Source organism: Chrysemys picta, chromosome 3 (assembly GCF_011386835.1).
Source record: "Chrysemys picta bellii isolate R12L10 chromosome 3, ASM1138683v2, whole genome shotgun sequence".
NCBI lineage: Eukaryota > Metazoa > Chordata > Testudines > Emydidae > Chrysemys > Chrysemys picta.
This window is the reverse complement of record NC_088793.1, coordinates 163,051,814-163,068,332: the sequence shown is the minus strand read 5'-3', so window position 1 is coordinate 163,068,332 and position 16,519 is coordinate 163,051,814. Positions and strand designations below refer to the sequence as shown.

Here is a 16,519-nt window from a genome sequence, read left to right as displayed (position 1 = left end):
TTGCTCAAGTTTCCCAGCACAGCTCCTAGACAATGGTGAAATGGTGTCGAGGGTCTTGACTAGCCCTCTTCAGCACAAGTGAGTTTTACTCTTAGACTTTAAGAGTCAGATTTTCAAAACTGCTCAGAACCTTCCACTATTTGTGTAGATCACGGTAAAATGCTCGATATGGCTAAAGCACTAGTACTGAGGAGCTGCTTGCGGAATCCACAGTTAAAGCTCACTTGAGTTTTACACTCAAAGCAAGAATTTAACCACTTTCTTATATATAAAGAATACAGTGCATCTTCCCCCAAATGACAGCATGTTTACTTGGTAAAATCCCAGAAAATTTATTCTCTGCCCAATCACATCCATTAATTAGTTTATGAGTTACAATTAATTAAAAATATGTTATTTAAGAAATTAAGCACTCAATATCAGATAATTTTTATTTCTCATGCTATCTTATTAATGGAAGAACAGAGACTGTTCAAAGTTTCCATATAGCTAAAACTTACTGAAATATTATACGTGGGCTATAGTCCAAGGTTTTTAAAAAAGGGATTAAAGTTCATTTTTTACTATTATTCTTTTTAACTGAAAGTTTCTTTTACTGCAGTGCCTGACAAATAATATTCTACTACAGAGAATTCCATGAAAAACTGCTCTTTTTCAAAATGGCCACAATCTTCTATTTTTCTCAATTAGACTGAATCCTACCTGCCACAAAGAAAGTGGTAGCCATTGATAGTATACCATGCCATCATCGTCTCTGAGGGTGACACCATGAGGAAAAATGTAGTGTCTTTAAAAATCATTTAAATTTAATCTGCAACTAGAAACACTATTTTGTATATGCAATAACCATACAATAATATTAATGTCACTAAAAGAAGAGTTAAGATGGTCTGTGTGCTTTAGCTATATGTTTCTATCTTAACATACACCTTTAAGTTTAACCTTAATTCTCAATTTACTGTATTTGTAGTGCATTGTATTTGAATTACTACAACATCTCTGTAATTTTTTATACTTTAATTACGGATATATATTAATCTTAACTCCAATTTAATGTATTTTTGTTAGGAATATAAATAAATGTGTAGGATGACAACAGTGAGTAATTATAGTATAAATATACCAATTCTTAGATATATTGATATAAAGCTATGTGTTCATTTTCCTGTACAGTGTCTAAAAACAGACAGAGTTCACATCTTCTGGTACAGTAATTTCATTCCACAAAAGCCACATTAAACAATTATAGTTCTTGTAATTAACCAGTAGTCTAATGTACAGTTTTCTTATCCCAATCTATTAACAGCTGCTCAAAAAATGTAGTAATTAATGGTTTCATTTATTTTTGGCAAACCTGCATCACGACAAATAGTTTTGTATCTGCTGCAAATTAGGACTCCTTCCCAAACAACAGATGACATGATGGGAAAAAGGGAGCAGACAGCATCCTTGCACATCTTTGTCTCTTTAGAAGATCAAATAAAGAGCAGCTGTAATTCTATTTGTCACATCTGTGTAACAAAATACAGTGATCTGTATCATCAGATGAAACTGAATGAGTTCTGTTCAAATGTAAATGGGGATTTTCTTTCTGACCTGATGGAAAGGAGGCTGAACTCAATATTTCTACTTCTCAAGCAAAAATATGCTTTTCAAATCTCTGATCACATTTTGTGTAAATTTTCTCAATTTAGAACCCTCCATTTCATTATTAATTTACACAGAATTCCAAAATAAAATAAAATCACAAAAATATAATGTAGATGATGCATTATTTTTTCCAACCTATCCAAAATATTTAGAAGTCTGGACAGGACTGAGATTTGAAAGGGTTGGTGGGTTACAGAAAATCTGGAAAATGTATGCTCAATATTCTTATTAACATTTATCATGTATCACTATGTGACATTTTTCTTTCATACTATCACCATGTCTCTTTCCCCACATTTCCCCAGCTTCCATCCTTAACAGGCTTCCCTCTTTTAGGGATGTGAAGAGACCTGTTTCAGGCTGTGCTGTTTCCTGGGGCCTTCAGGAACAGCAGATTTCCCAGAAAAGAGGAACAACAGATAGACTCAGGCCCCTGAGTGCTTGTCCTTTTTATTTCCCCCCCCCCCCCCCCTCAGGAGGTACGGATGTCAGCACTTCTAAATTAGTGATGGAAAAGTACTGAGGGCCAGGAAATGTGTTTTGTTCTTAAAATACAGAGTTCACACAATCTCTGGGAACCAGTGATGAATGATCAAGTTATTTTATCATATCTGGAAAAGTGGCAGCAAATCTTGTCTTGTTTTTTTCCTTTAGCCTCTCAATACATGTACATACCATAAATCCCATTTATAACACTATGAGCCAGAAGAAAAAAACCCGACTGAATAATTATTGCACTTAATGTGCAATATGTTAAAAAATAATGAAGACCATTATAAATAATAAAAATTATTCTAGAAGTTTAAGTACTTTGGCTGTCTGTAATTTTGTTTTCCTAATCAATAGATTACAGCATAGACTAGATACTCTTCTAGGGCTATGTAAGACAAAAAAACAAAAAAAGGAGATCTTAAATTTGGTAATCTGTCAATAAGAACGGTCACATTGCGTCATACAAATGGTTAATCTAACCCAGAATCCTGTCTTCTGATAGTGCTTCAGAAGGAATGGATACAACAGGGCAATTATCGAGTGATCCATCCCCTGTCGTCAAATCCCAGCTTCTGAGAGTCAGGTATTTAGGGACACCTGCAGCATGCAACCGCTTGCTTGGTCCATGATCATTTTGCCTAATAGCTATTGGTGGACCTATCCTCCAAAAACTTATCTAACTTTTTTCTGAGTTATATTCAGGCATTCACAACATCGTTTGGCAACAAGTTCCACAGGTTGACTGTGTGTTGTGTGAAGAAGTACTTTCTTTTGTTTGTTTTAAACCTGCTGCCTATTAATTTCATCAAGTGACCCCTAGTTCTTGTGTTATGTGAAGGGGTAAATAACACTTCCCTATTCACTTTCTCCATACCATTCATGATTTTATAGGTCCTACCATATTCCCCTTAGCTGTCTCTTTCTTAAACTGAACAGTCCCAGTCTTGCTTTGAGGCTATATTTAATGTACATAGGGTTGAAACTCATCTTCATTTTTAAATTTTAATGTTTGTTATCTCTGTTATGAGCAACCCAATATATTTAAGCTCCTCCAGAAAGTATCAACACTACTGCACAGAAAAAAAGACCGTAATAGACTGATTGAGTGCTTATCCCTTCTTACCTTCCTCATACAGTTCTGGAGTAAATTATTCCACAATTCATTGATCTAGTGCAATGTAGGTCTCTAATCTTTACTTTTTTCCACATGCTGAGACAAGAACTGTGGTCACTCATCCAGAAGGTGTAAGAAAAGTCAAGGCAAACATAAAAAAGTATTAAGAGAAAATGTCTTTCAGAACACCAACCAAAAAAAAAAAAAGAAAAAAAAATATTAACATGACTAGAAATAAGCCAGTGTGGAAACTACACAAAGAAATACATTTTGCAACTCCAGACTTGCAATAAGAAGAACAGATATAGCTTTATTGATTAAAAGGCGTAGGCAATAGTTTGGTTACACTTGTGATTCGTTCTTAAAAATGTTTAAGAGACCAAAAACCAAGCTTAGCCACAGTAAAATATGAAAACGAGACAGGCATATCTTCCTTACAGGAAACAATTCTTATCTTACACAGAAGTTGCATTTATAGTAATATAATAGTATAGTTGTATTTATAGCTAGTAGTATTTATAGCATGATTTTACAAGTTACAAAACTTTTTAGGAGTCACTAAAATCCAACCCACCAGTTTGTAACATTTCCTTAACTTGTTGTTTTGTTCTGTACTTTTCTAATATCTGTTTTGGATACTACAGTCCAAACCAGTTAGGCCCAGAGGTACATCCCAACCTGTGCTAAGAAACATCAATCATGTATCTTGGCTTTGACAGGCTTCCTATTTTCTAATGCCAAAGCTGATTTGAGCTTTACAAAGCATTGTGGGATACTTGACATGGGTGAACAGAATTGTAGGGAGAGTATAATACATTTAGTTAACATAACTTTCCAATTTTTTATATTTATATATAATAGTAATACTGTGCACATAATACCCATTAATGTGGCATTTACTATGCCCAACATTCATGCATTGGCTAGCAGCTTAAAAGTCTAAAGAGTGCTGGGTAATAATTTTATAAACCCTCAAATGTTTACCTTCTGCTGATTTTCTATTATTGTATTTAGCAATAAACCGCAAGACAAGACATTTCTATTGGTCATAGTTATAATTTGTTGTGAGCTTTCTTTGAAAGGAGATTAATCATCTGAATTATAATATCCTTACACGTCAAATGGAATCACTGAAAATGTGCAAAACAATCTTAGAGTGCTTGAGACTTTCAAGTGAGAACGAACACTTGTATTCAACAAAAGATTTAGCTGCATATGCATATAGTAACCTTAAATACAATAGCTTTACTTAGAGTTGTTTTATGATTATGCTAAAGAGTGGACCAAAACCTTTGCTGGTGTAAATTTGTCAAGTTTCATTGGTTTCAATAGAGCTTTGCTAATTTACAGCTTTTTAAAGGATCTGACCACATTTGTAAAGATCTGAAAGATCCATTTCAAGATTCCATACACAGGAATGAGACTTCACATTTACTAGAAAGGTACAATTCGGAACTTGCCCTCTCATTAACTTTGTGCATAATATCAGCTTCATCTGAACCAATTTTTTTTCCATAAGCTTGAAAGGAAAGAAATTTTGTCTCTCCACATAGATGGGTGAAGTCGGGAATTTTAAATGCAGCAGCAAGGTGGTGACCTCCCTTCTGGAGGGAATGGCAACTTAAAACTATGTCAAGCTGTAGGAGCTGACTGTACTGCCATGCTGGAAATCCTACCCACTCTATTTATACTGGTAACTTAACCCAATGGATTTCACCGATAAGGATAAGTTATTGTGTGTTTGCAATGTGGTATACATGCTTGCTTTTCACATATATAGTTCTTCCATTTGTTATAACAACTTTTATAAAGGTAAAATGTTAAATTGTTGAGATTTTGTATGGTGGCAGGGAAATGAGAATCAGGCCCTAAATATGCACTTATGGAGAGAATTCAGCTCAACGGAAGACAATGTTCTTTATATACTGTTGTTCTAAACATAAATATGATTTCCGAACTATGCTTACCAGGAAATTGCTTTCAAACATCTTTAAAATAATATTTGTTTACCTTGGAAGACATTTAACAGATGAAAGAGTCTTATAAATTGTGTGAAGATGATGTATAACAGATTCTGCTTTACTGGTGGAACCAACCATTTGGAAGATGTCATCTGAGCTTGCACACAATTAAAATTAAGTATTTTCATATTTAATACTCGTATGATCAAAGTGAATATTTGGTCTCAGACTCCGGCTATTAATAACATCCACTATTTACTAACATGAAAAAAATGGCTATATCCAAATAACTAAAGATCCTGGACATACGGTGAGGCAAAAAGTTGAAGACCACGTGCCTATTCGCCCTTAAAAGTGGGATATTACCGAAGTCTTCAACTTATTATTATTGTGTTATTGCCTTTTCAAAAGAACTTATTTGTCATCCCAAATAATACCACTACAAATTAAAATAAAAGTTGTGTGTAAATAATAGGTCTTGTATACAGCAAAGAAAACATTTCTGTAATTTTCTGTTCTATAAAGCAATTCTGTTACAGTGAATATTGGAGAGTGGGGGGATTATGTACTATACATTTCAAACATATAAAAGATCTATGAACAGTCACATATCTGGGAGATTTAATTATGATTTTTTTGTCACTGGTTATTACTGCAATGCTTGACCTTTTTTTTTTTTTATTTTTTTTTTTTTGCCAGTGACAAGATTTGTTTTCATAAAGTTTGCTAATCGGGTGTTTTGGGTTTTTTTAACAGGAAAATGACATTTCTAACCATGCTACAAGATTGCACAAGCGTTAAGCTATTTTCAATGACCTGTATTATTAAAAAAATGTATACAGTATATAAAGGTAACACAGTAGTTGCTTGACCCTTAGAGTTATACTGCAAAGTCAGGAAACCTACTTGGTCACGCATTTTATCTAGCTGATTAATAAAATGATTATAATCAGAGTAAATAAGTTACTTTGATACAATTATCAATACAATCCAATATACAAACGTTGACAAAAGATTAAAATTACAAAGAAGAGGCTATAAAAATGAAGTTATAGATAGAAAAAAAAGCCCGTCAAGGATGGAGTCAATCACTATATAAAATTTTGGGATATTGGAAGTGATAATTAAGTTAGTGATTTTAAAGTATATTTTCACCTTTATCTTACCTGCTAGCTGTTTTTACTGAAATATTTTTCTTGTGTCCTCTCTCAGATCGGTTATCCCGCAGGAGCTGAAGCTACACAAAAAATATTCACAATCGTGTTGGAAACAAAGCCAATTTTTATTTTTTAAAAATGTTATCCTAGCTTTGTCATCTTTTATGTTTTTATTTTTTAACAGTAAATTAGGTATTATATATTGGATTTTAACAGTGTCACCTATGGAAAGACCATTAAAAATGTTAAAAGTTGGGGACTTAGTGCATTCTTGATAAATTCATGGTCAGTCATTACAGCATTTTAATACAATTTTGTGAAGAAACATGTAGAGTTAAGGTTATAATTACATATCCATTAATTTTAAACCCAACATTATTAGAACTTTGTAGTTATAGAAAAAACATTTGAAAGCAAAGAATTTCAGAGTTCCACAACTATTACCCTAACTCTGGACTGTGAAACATTTGAAAGCAATTTGATTTTGATTTGATTTTTAAGAATCATTAATCAATAACTTTCACCTTCAAAACTCTCTTTATTATGAAAAGGGATAGAAAAGCTCCCTTTAAAAAACTTTTCACTGGTATCTAAACAGTTAAGCAATGTTTATAAACTCTGCTGAGACCCAAAAAGTTGAAATTTTCAGAGCAACAACAAAAGCTAAATACCCAATCTTCCTAACACTTTTAGCTATTAGCTAGCACTGGTGACTAAAATAATGTAGGTTTTAGACCACCCTATTTTTGAAATTTCTCCCAAATAAATACAATGTGAAGACTTTTCCAAAATAAACTACTTCATTATTCAAAATCTCCAGCTGATATGATTCTCCTCAATGTGAGGGTGATGTGGCAATGACACATTTAGAAATAGCTGCAAAATAATTACACAGAAGAAGTGCAAACTAATAGCAAAATAAACTAAAATCATATTTTGAAGGGAACCAAGCCTTCAACAAAGTGCTGAGCCGAACTGAACTGAAGATTTAGCTACACAAATGGCCATAGAGACTAAGGCAGCACTTCACTGAAGGCAGTCAGAAAAAAATTAGGGGGACACACTTGGGGACTTCACGGTACCACTGCAGAGATGGGCAAGTGCTTCAAATAACCAGTTTTTGTTGTTGAATAGTTTACCCACTACATACTTCTATCTTTACTAGCTAATTACATAAGCTCTAATTTAATAGTGTTTACTTCAAAAAATAAACAAACAAACAGAATATTATTATACCATAACAGGTAAAATCTATAGTTATACAACCTGGCCTTCCATAGGAAAATTTCTTTAAGATGCTGCGAGGGTCAATTTTTAATAGTGTTAAACTCATTTTTCTCCCTTCTTTTACAGGTTCTGAAGTGTAGACCCATCACAGATCACTAGTTTCTGTTTCATGTGATGACGTTACATTCACTATATGATTCAGCTACAGTCTGAAAACTTATTAATTTACTAGACCCCCAATGCCATCGCCAAAAGTACAAAAGCTTTCATAATAATTTTATAACCCATAAGGTGAAATTATTTTAAAAATTATAAAATCAAGTATTTTTTAAATAAAATATTTATTTATTTACCATTACAGGCGTTATTCACATTGCCGGTTTCATGCTGGATGAGATATCATCAGCATAACGGATGCTGGGACACCACTTAGCATGGAAACCTGCATGGCTAGTCTGCATTTCAGAACCTTCAAAAGTAGTACTAAAGGTACAAGTTAAGTTAATTATCAAGTAATTTGAGACATTAAGGATAACAAATGAATTCTTTAAGTTTAAACTGCAACTTATTACACGTTACTTGTTACAATCCGTAAATCTGACAACATAAAGCCAGCTGTTAAAATGCTAGTTGTTTCTTCCACAAGAAATAAAAGTTTCAAAATGATGTGAGGCAAATATCATATAAAGTTGTCTGTGTAGCTGTTAAATGTCAGCTAGCATATCATAATATGTATTATAATACTTTCACAATTTACAGCTAAAACTGAAATTCATTTTTTTTTCACCCTGTCAGGCTTGAGGAAGTATGTTTAGTTGAGAGACTGAGTCTGTTTTTGAGTTTGAAAGAAGGGGAAGAAAAGCAGATATGCTGATTTAACTCTGAGCTATCAAAGCTAGTGGAGTTCAGAATCGCCCTAAAAACAGGATGAATGTTCTTGTATCTTACTGCGTTACTTATTGCTTTCTATGATGTTTAAAATCTATTTGCTAGAACTTAGTTGGTGTAAATCAGCACAGATCCACGGAAATCAATTGAGCTACATCAATTTGCTGCAGCTAAAGGGCTGGTCCACACTAACCCCCCAGTTGGAACTAAGATACGCAACTTCAGCTACGTGAATAACGTACCTGAAGTCGAAGTATCTTAGTTCGAACTACAAGGTCCACACACGGCAGGCAGGCTCCCCCGTCGACTCCACATACTCCTCTCATGGAGCAGGAGTACCGGTGTCGATGGTGAGCACTTCCGGGATCGATTTATCGCGACTAGACAAGACGCGATAAATCAATCCCAGAAGATCGATTGCTTACCGCTGAACCCGGAGGTAAGTATAGACGTACCCTAAGATATGACCCAATGAATTACTCTAGAGGCTTGATGTACTACTGATGTATTCAGTTACTTTTCCTGAGTGTTTGAAAAGAACTAATTTGTTCAAGATACAAAAGGGAAAGGCTTATTTGCACAAAGTTCTTGTCCTGACAATAACTTATTGTTTTGCCATGCATATAACTAAGCATTTTTCAAAGTCTGAAAGGAAGGTCACTAGTTAAGCAACACTCCACTATTCAAATGTAAGTGTTTTCTTGTTAAATTCGCTGATCTTAATTATGAGGTAACCAACATACAACTTGTGAGATTCTGTGCGGTTTCCAAGGGAACAGGAGGGCTATGATTGCTTTAAGCTATCTCTGTGCCCTCCTGAGCTGGGGCTACTCCCCTGATAAAATTTGGACAGCCCTGCACTCCTGTCTAAATTACAGCAGACACTCTGGGCTACTCAGCTGGTCATAACACTGTCTGGAATCCCTGCAGTCATTGCAGCCCTGCCTCCACACATCCCCAGCATGTCCCCTACATTGAAGCTCATGAGCTTATGTCTACCTTCTGCAGGTTATGCACCAGGAGAATCCTCACCTGGCAGGATTTAACACCCCCTTTATACCCGTCTGACCCTTTTACCTAGAGTAACAGAGAAGAGTGGGGTGTGGATTTCATCCTACAAGTCTGTTCTTACACAGTTTTGAATTTCTTAAATAGTGTGGAAAATGTCAGGTGTTCCCCATTTTATAGAAGCATTAACACGACAGTTTCAGAGAAACACAGGCACTATTGTTAATAACAAACTGGTTATCAGGATAATATATTCTGAAATCTTAAACTGGTAATAAAACTGACTTGTGATGCTTATCTAGTATCATTTGGCACGCCAGCTTATTAACCAAAAGACCTTTTGAAATACTTAGCTGCTAAGTTTTTTAAGTAGCTTGCAAGGAAACATGGAATTAAGGCCGCTTTGCTTCTTATGTATTAAAATACTGACCCAATAGTTCTGGAGTAGAGATAGTTAAATTCCTTCAAATATATGAAGTAAACTGTTCTTGATCAAAGTGGTTCTTACCTGGCTATGTTCCTTCCTAGCCCCAGGGCTAAACCAGTGGCTGTGGGAGAAAAGGAAAAGAAGAGTTTAGCAATATAACTACATAAAGCACGTGCTGTCATATGACCAGTTTGTGCGTGCTTTTGGGTATTTTATTGTCCACCAGGAAAATATAGCCTTCGGCTATGCTTTATTTTAATGGGATATTTTATGGAACTCTCAAAGTCTGTTACAGTTTTGATAGGAATATAAGAATGCACTCGCTCTGCAAATTTCCGCTTCTTAGGCAAACTGAGTAGCCATTAGCTTTACATTTAATTATGTTCTATTAAATTAATTTAATTCGTAAATGCTAACATTTTACATGTCTTAATCTGCATATTGAAATATATGCTATTAATAACAATTTAATGCTATCCTTATTACTGAAGTGTAAACTTTTAATTATTAGAGTTTAACAGATCTATAAGCACTGAGGGCTAACTGGTATATGTTAATGTATTAGCATTTTACCAATTGAGGCTTGGATTTGAATTCTATTTTAAAGTTGTAAATTGACATAAATTTGGTGGTCTCATGTCTCAAAACTGTCACGTAACTTGGCATTACTGACAATCTTTTACTTTACAGAGGCAAAACACTAGCATAGTAGGAGGGCTGCAGGTCATGAATGAAATATAGGATGAGCTAGCACAGTGACTTCCCACACTGTATCCACTGGGGGTTTTAAACTGGCTTTTATGTTCATCAAGATCTGAAACAGGCTGCAGGCCTCCAAATGTGACTACAGTGGCATTACACTGGGATTTAACAGCTGCTGTTGGGGGGCAAATCTCAGATCTAGGAAAAAGAAAAGAAAAGAAGAAGAGCACCTGAGAAGAAGAACTACACCCCCTCTTTCCCTGCCTCAATATATTGCCCCTTGATCTTGGGGGAAGGGCAACTGTGATAAATGAAGCGGGGTGCAGGGTGGGGGCAGGAAGCTCCCTTGCCAGCCAGCTAGCTATGAAGTCTCTCTTGGTGGCTGCTTGCTTTACCTGTAAAGGGTTAAAAAGTCCCCCAGGTAAAGAAAACGGAGTGGGCACCTGACCAAAAGAGCCAATGGGAAGGCTAGAACTTTTTAAAATTGTGAAAAAAGCTTTCCCTTTGTGTTCTGTGTTGTTCTCTGGAGAGAGGGGAACAGAGCAAAGTCAGGGCTATGACTATGCTGTAAAAAGTTTTTGCCAGGTATGGAAATCACCAGATTATACTTAGAACTACCCAAATATGTCAGTAGATTAGGAAATGTCTAGAAAGATGCAATTAGATTTATTTCTTTTATTTTCTGTGGACTCCTCTGTGCTAACCCCAGGAGCTTGCTTGTTCGTTTGTTTGTAACCTTTAAGCTGAACCCCCAAGAAAGCTATTTTGGGTGCTTAATTTTTGGAATTGCTCTTTTAAAATCTAGCAAAAACCTAAGTTCCAGATGTATTTTCTTTTTCTTTTTAATAAAATTTACCTTTTTTAAGAACAGGATTAGATTTTTGGTGTCCTAAGAGGTTTGTGCACATGTTAAATTAGCAACAGCTAATTTCCTTTGTTTTCTTTCTCAGCTCTTCCCCGGAGGGAGGGATGGGGGTGAAAGGACTTGAGGGTACCCCACAGGAAGGAATTCCCAAGTGCGCCTTCCTGGGATCTGAAAAAGGGGTTTGCATTTGGGTGGTGGCAGTGTTTACCAAGCCAAGGTCAGAGAAAAGCTGTAACCTTGGGAGTTTAATACAAGCCTGGAGTGGCAAGTATTAATTTTTAAAATCCTTGCGGGCCCTCACCTTCTGCACTCGAAGTGCCAGAGTGGGGAATCAGACTTGACAGAAACATAGTTCAATGCATTAAAATAATACATAGAAACACCACCACACTCTTTGTAAATGTGGTTGTACTGTTCTAGCTGCGAATGGCAATATTGTATAACCAAAAAGAGTGTGTTTTCAAAATGAACCCTTGAAGTACTCAATGGAAAAGTTCCTCAGGCCATGTTTACTTAAAAACTCCTATTTTTGAACATCTACATCACCATGCTCAGATTTCTCACATTGCTGCAGTTACTAAGTAATGACAGGCCATGGATTCTCCCGCCAGAAGCTACACAGGACACAAGAAGATTCTTGAAGACTCAAGTCAGTCTATCAGTGGAAGCAGCAGGGTAGGAATCTGTAGAAGGTATTCAGTAATGTTACCAGATGGTGTTGAATCAAACATACTGCTAAAATGTAAACTGTGTCTTCACAGAATTAAATGGATCACTAACTGAAAAACAATACTAGTTATTTCTAACCCTGTTTATGGGCCGCTAAACAGTGAATAATTTAATGTCTTGTCCACTCTGATTTCGAAAAGGGTTAATTTAAATATAGTTTAACAGTATAACAGTTTTAAATTGAACTCTCTCCAAACCCAGGTAGAGCAACCTCAGAACCCCTCTAAATACAGTTCGGTTAATGGATTTGCAGGAAAAGTAGTGTCCCTGGAAATTTTTGTATTGTCTTCAAATGCCCTGTTGGTTTGACACTCTGAAAGTACTGAATATGTTGCATACTGTGGGATTGCTTGGGAAGACTGAGTGTTCTGTAGTAAACCCTGAAAGCCTGTACCATAGCATCTAGCACAAAGGGCCCTGATCATAACTGGCTCATAGACTCATAGATTTTAAGGTCAGAAGGGACCATTGTGATCATCTAGTCTGACCTCCTGCCCATTGCAGGCCACAGAACTTTACCCACCCTGTAATAGACCTGTAACCTCTGGCTGAGTTATTGAAGTCCTCAAATCATGGTTTAAAGACTTCAAGTTACAGAGAATCCACCATTTACGTTAGTTTAAACCTGCAAGTGACCCATGCCTCATGCTGCAGAGGAAGATGAAAAAACCTCCAGGTGTCTGCCAATCTGACCGGGGGGAAAAATTTCCTTCCTGACCTCAAATATGGTGATCAAGTGGCCATTGTAATATAAATCAATAATACCCCAGCTACTTTTTCTAGTTTTATAGTGGAGAGAAAAAAAAAGCAAGGAACTGGAAAGTGAGAGACTGAATTTGCACTCATACGTAGAACAGGTGGAGGGGAGGGTGTGTGAAAAGAGAGAGAGAGAGAGAGAGAGAATGCACGCATGCGTGAGTTAACATAATAGAAGAAAGGTCAGAGCCTTCTCAGCCCAAGCTGTGCAGGAGTCCATGAATACAAGTTACTTCTATTAATAAATAGCAAAAATCAACAGTGAGGCCCCATATTTAGAGGTAAAAACCCCCTTTCCTGCTAGCATAACTATCAGGAACTGTTGTGTTTACCCAAACACTAAGAGGAGGTTACTTATCTGTAACTGGAGGTTCTTTGTGATATGTGGTCCCTATCTGTATTTCACTGTGGGGTTACGCATGTGAGTAGGTGGGAAGGTTCTTATTAGGCCTTTACAGAATCTGTTGATCAGTGGACGTGTGAAGACAGAGTAGCCGTGAGAATGTAGATGGTATGGGCTGATCGCCATGAAGTGGACTCGCAAGGAGCTGATAGACAAACCTGGTGTTTTCAGAAATAGGATATAGTCCAAGATGAGAGGAATATCTGTAATCTCTGGGAGAACACCTCCTTGTTGTGCCCAAAAAGAGAAGCACTTCCATTTAGCTAGGTAACATTTTCTAATAGAGTCCTTTCTACTATTAGAGAGAATGTCTCATACAACTTTGGAGCATGAATGTTCTAAGGATGATGCCCACCCAAATACCAAGCCCTGAGAAGTGGAGTGGATGTGGATCGGGGTGCCTGATCTTGCCATTCCACTGGGTCAGGAGCTTGGGGAACGTTAGAAGGATGATTAGTGTCGTGATGACATGCATAGGAGGTTAGGAAATCAGAAATGTCTGGCCAGAAGGGGGCAATCAGGATGAATCTTGCTTTGTCCTGCCAGATTTTGCACAATACTCATGTTGCACAGAACTCATATTGCAGGAGCAGTAGCGGAGGGAAGGCACAGTTGAACTGATAAGACCAAGTAAGAAGCAGAGTAACACCCTGAGAGTGGTGACCTAGTTCTCCTCTGGAGCAATATGTGGTGCATTTCCTGTTTGCTTGAGAAGCAAACGATCCCTTGTTGGGGTTCCCCATATATTAAAAATATTGTGCACTACTGAGTTAGGGAGCTCCCACTCTTGTTCAACTATTTAATGACCTTCTGAGGGAATCTGTAAGCACATTTTGCTTCATTGGAAGGTAGGTTGCAGATAGGTTGATTTGATTGCTGATACACCAATTCCAGAGACTGACTGCTTCTGCGCAGAGGAAGGGGAATCTTGCGCCTTCCCTGCTTGTTGATGTCAAAGATCGTTGTAATGTTATCTGACATTATAAGGACATGGTGAGCATGGAAGAAGGACCTGCATGCCTTCTGTACTTCTTGCAACTCCAGAATATTGATGTGCATCCTGGCCTCTCAAGACATCCAGGTTCCTTGTGCTGTGTGGCTGTTCATGGGAGCTCCCCAACCTAAGAGGGATGCATCCATAATAATGGTCCTGTTCAGAGAGGAAGGGAGAAAAAGGATACCCATACTCGATGAGAATTTGTCCAGCACAGCAGGGAAGACAGTATCTTGGCCGGAACTGTCACCATGAGGTTCATGGAATGATGGCTTGGGGAATTCAGGGGGCGGGGGGGTGGGGGAAACCTGGTCTGGGGAGCAGCCCTTGGGGTCTATACAGACTCGTTGGGATTTGCCCCTCAATGAACCGATATGTATGTGTGTGTGTGTGTGTGTGTGTGTGTGTGTGTGTGTGTGTGTGTGTGTGTGTGAGAGAGAGAGAGGGAGAGAGAGAGAGAGAGAGGGAGCGGTGTTGTGTTTCGGGGGTGGCTGGGGGTGGTGGTGTTTCGGTGGCGCTGGGGGGGAGGGGTTCAGCCCTCAACTGTTTTCTTTGGAGTAATATGGCCCTCACCGCTTTAAAAGTTGTGCAGGCCTGGCTTAAAGTCATCGCTGGGAGTGGGGTGGGAGGAGAGGGAGGAAGGGACATAGAATTCACTTCGTCGTCTGGGGATGATGACGGCAATCTTGCTGGTTCCGGTGGAACTGTTGGATCTGGGGGCAGATCTGCGCGTCCCCTTGGAGGGGAGGCTTGGGTAACTCCCTGGCAAATTGAATCAACTCTGCAGAGGGGTACTGATCCCAAGGTCCCCAATATGGCCAGTAGGAAGGGTCGATAGGTGGTTATTGCATAAGGTACCAGCGGCTCCTAGTTAGATGAGGCAGAGGTTGGTCACAAACCTGTGTGGGTCTTTTGGGTGGTGAAGGATACGTAGGGTAAAAGAAGAATGGTTTATCAGATGGCTCAGAATCTCCTGATGAGGAGAAGGCTGATTCTGGTTCCAGTAGCGGTATCACTGATTCTGTTGGAGGGGAGATGTATTCTGTGTATAGGACGGGTGATAAGCTCCTTCCAGCAGTCAATTACCTTGGAGGTGATATTATCTCCTCGAAACGGAGGGAACTGATGGAGTAGGGGATTCCGGATCTGGGAGAGCAAAAAAGTCCTGTGAAGCAGCAACAGATTCAGATCTTCCAGTGTGACGGGTTCTGCTTGTCCAGGTGGTCAGAACCTATGAGGAGGGTGGTATCTGAAGTTGGCAGTTATCAGACTTCATCGGTGCTGACAAATCCCAGGGTTTAGAAGGAGCTGGGGACGACGGTACTGCCAGAAAACAGTCCAAACCGATGGAGCCCAATGCTTATGGGTGTTCTTGTCATGAGACTTAGTCTCTTTCTCGTCCCTGAGACTTAGTACATCCTAAGTCCTCATAGGCCGAGCTGGTAGGCTTGCTTACAGCTGAGTCCAACTTCTTTGACGTGGACTTTGAGGCAGACTTAGTTTCATACTCATGAGAAGCCTGTGGGGGTAGATTCTCCCATAACAGAGTTGGACTTGCAGCAGGAGGCGCATTCCTTGCTGAATCAGGCCAATGTACAAGGGATGTTCCCTGGCCTGGATCCAATTGGGGCCTCATGGCCTTCTCCATGAGGTATTTTCAGAGACGAAATTCCCACCTTTCTCAGGTGCAACTGGGGAACGATTGGCAGAAACTGCACCTCGCTGTGATGTGAGCTTTCCCAAGGTAGTACAGGCAGTGCCTGTGGTCGTCACTGACCAAGAAGGATCGTGGGCAAGAAGCACAAAGTTTGAAGCCCAGAGTCCTGGGCATAGTCCACTACTCGAATGTGGTACAGGGGAGGGAGGTGTCCCCCGGGAGACTAATCTAATGCTAAACAGTAAAACTATTAAAACTATTGAACTATTTACAAACTAGATAATTCTTATTTTGTAGAAAGAAGCCGAAACTGCGGACACTTAAGGTTCCGACCCAGACCACGTGGCGGTGAGAAGGAACTGGAGAGGCAGTCAGACCACCTTATTCTTTATCCCCTGAGTTGGAGGCACAAGGTGAGCCACGGTGCATATGTGGGCCAATGGACACTACTTTCAAACTCTCCAGCTCTGGGCACATGGTGAGCATGCG

General features: G+C 38.4%; 1 protein-coding gene across 4 annotated transcripts in view; it reads right to left on the bottom strand.

Moving 5' to 3' along the window:
* Positions 1-16,519, bottom strand: part of GPATCH2 (G-patch domain containing 2) — a 180,706-nt gene that overhangs the window by 31,531 nt on the left and 132,656 nt on the right. For all 4 annotated transcript variants that reach the window (XM_005288744.5, XM_065589430.1, XM_005288745.5 and 1 more), the window contains exons 7-8: positions 10,006-10,045; positions 6,384-6,454 (exon numbers count right to left, since the gene is read on the bottom strand). In XM_005288744.5, coding sequence (XP_005288801.2) covers positions 6,384-6,454; positions 10,006-10,045 — 111 coding nt within the window. The remainder of the gene's footprint in view (positions 1-6,383; positions 6,455-10,005; positions 10,046-16,519) is intronic.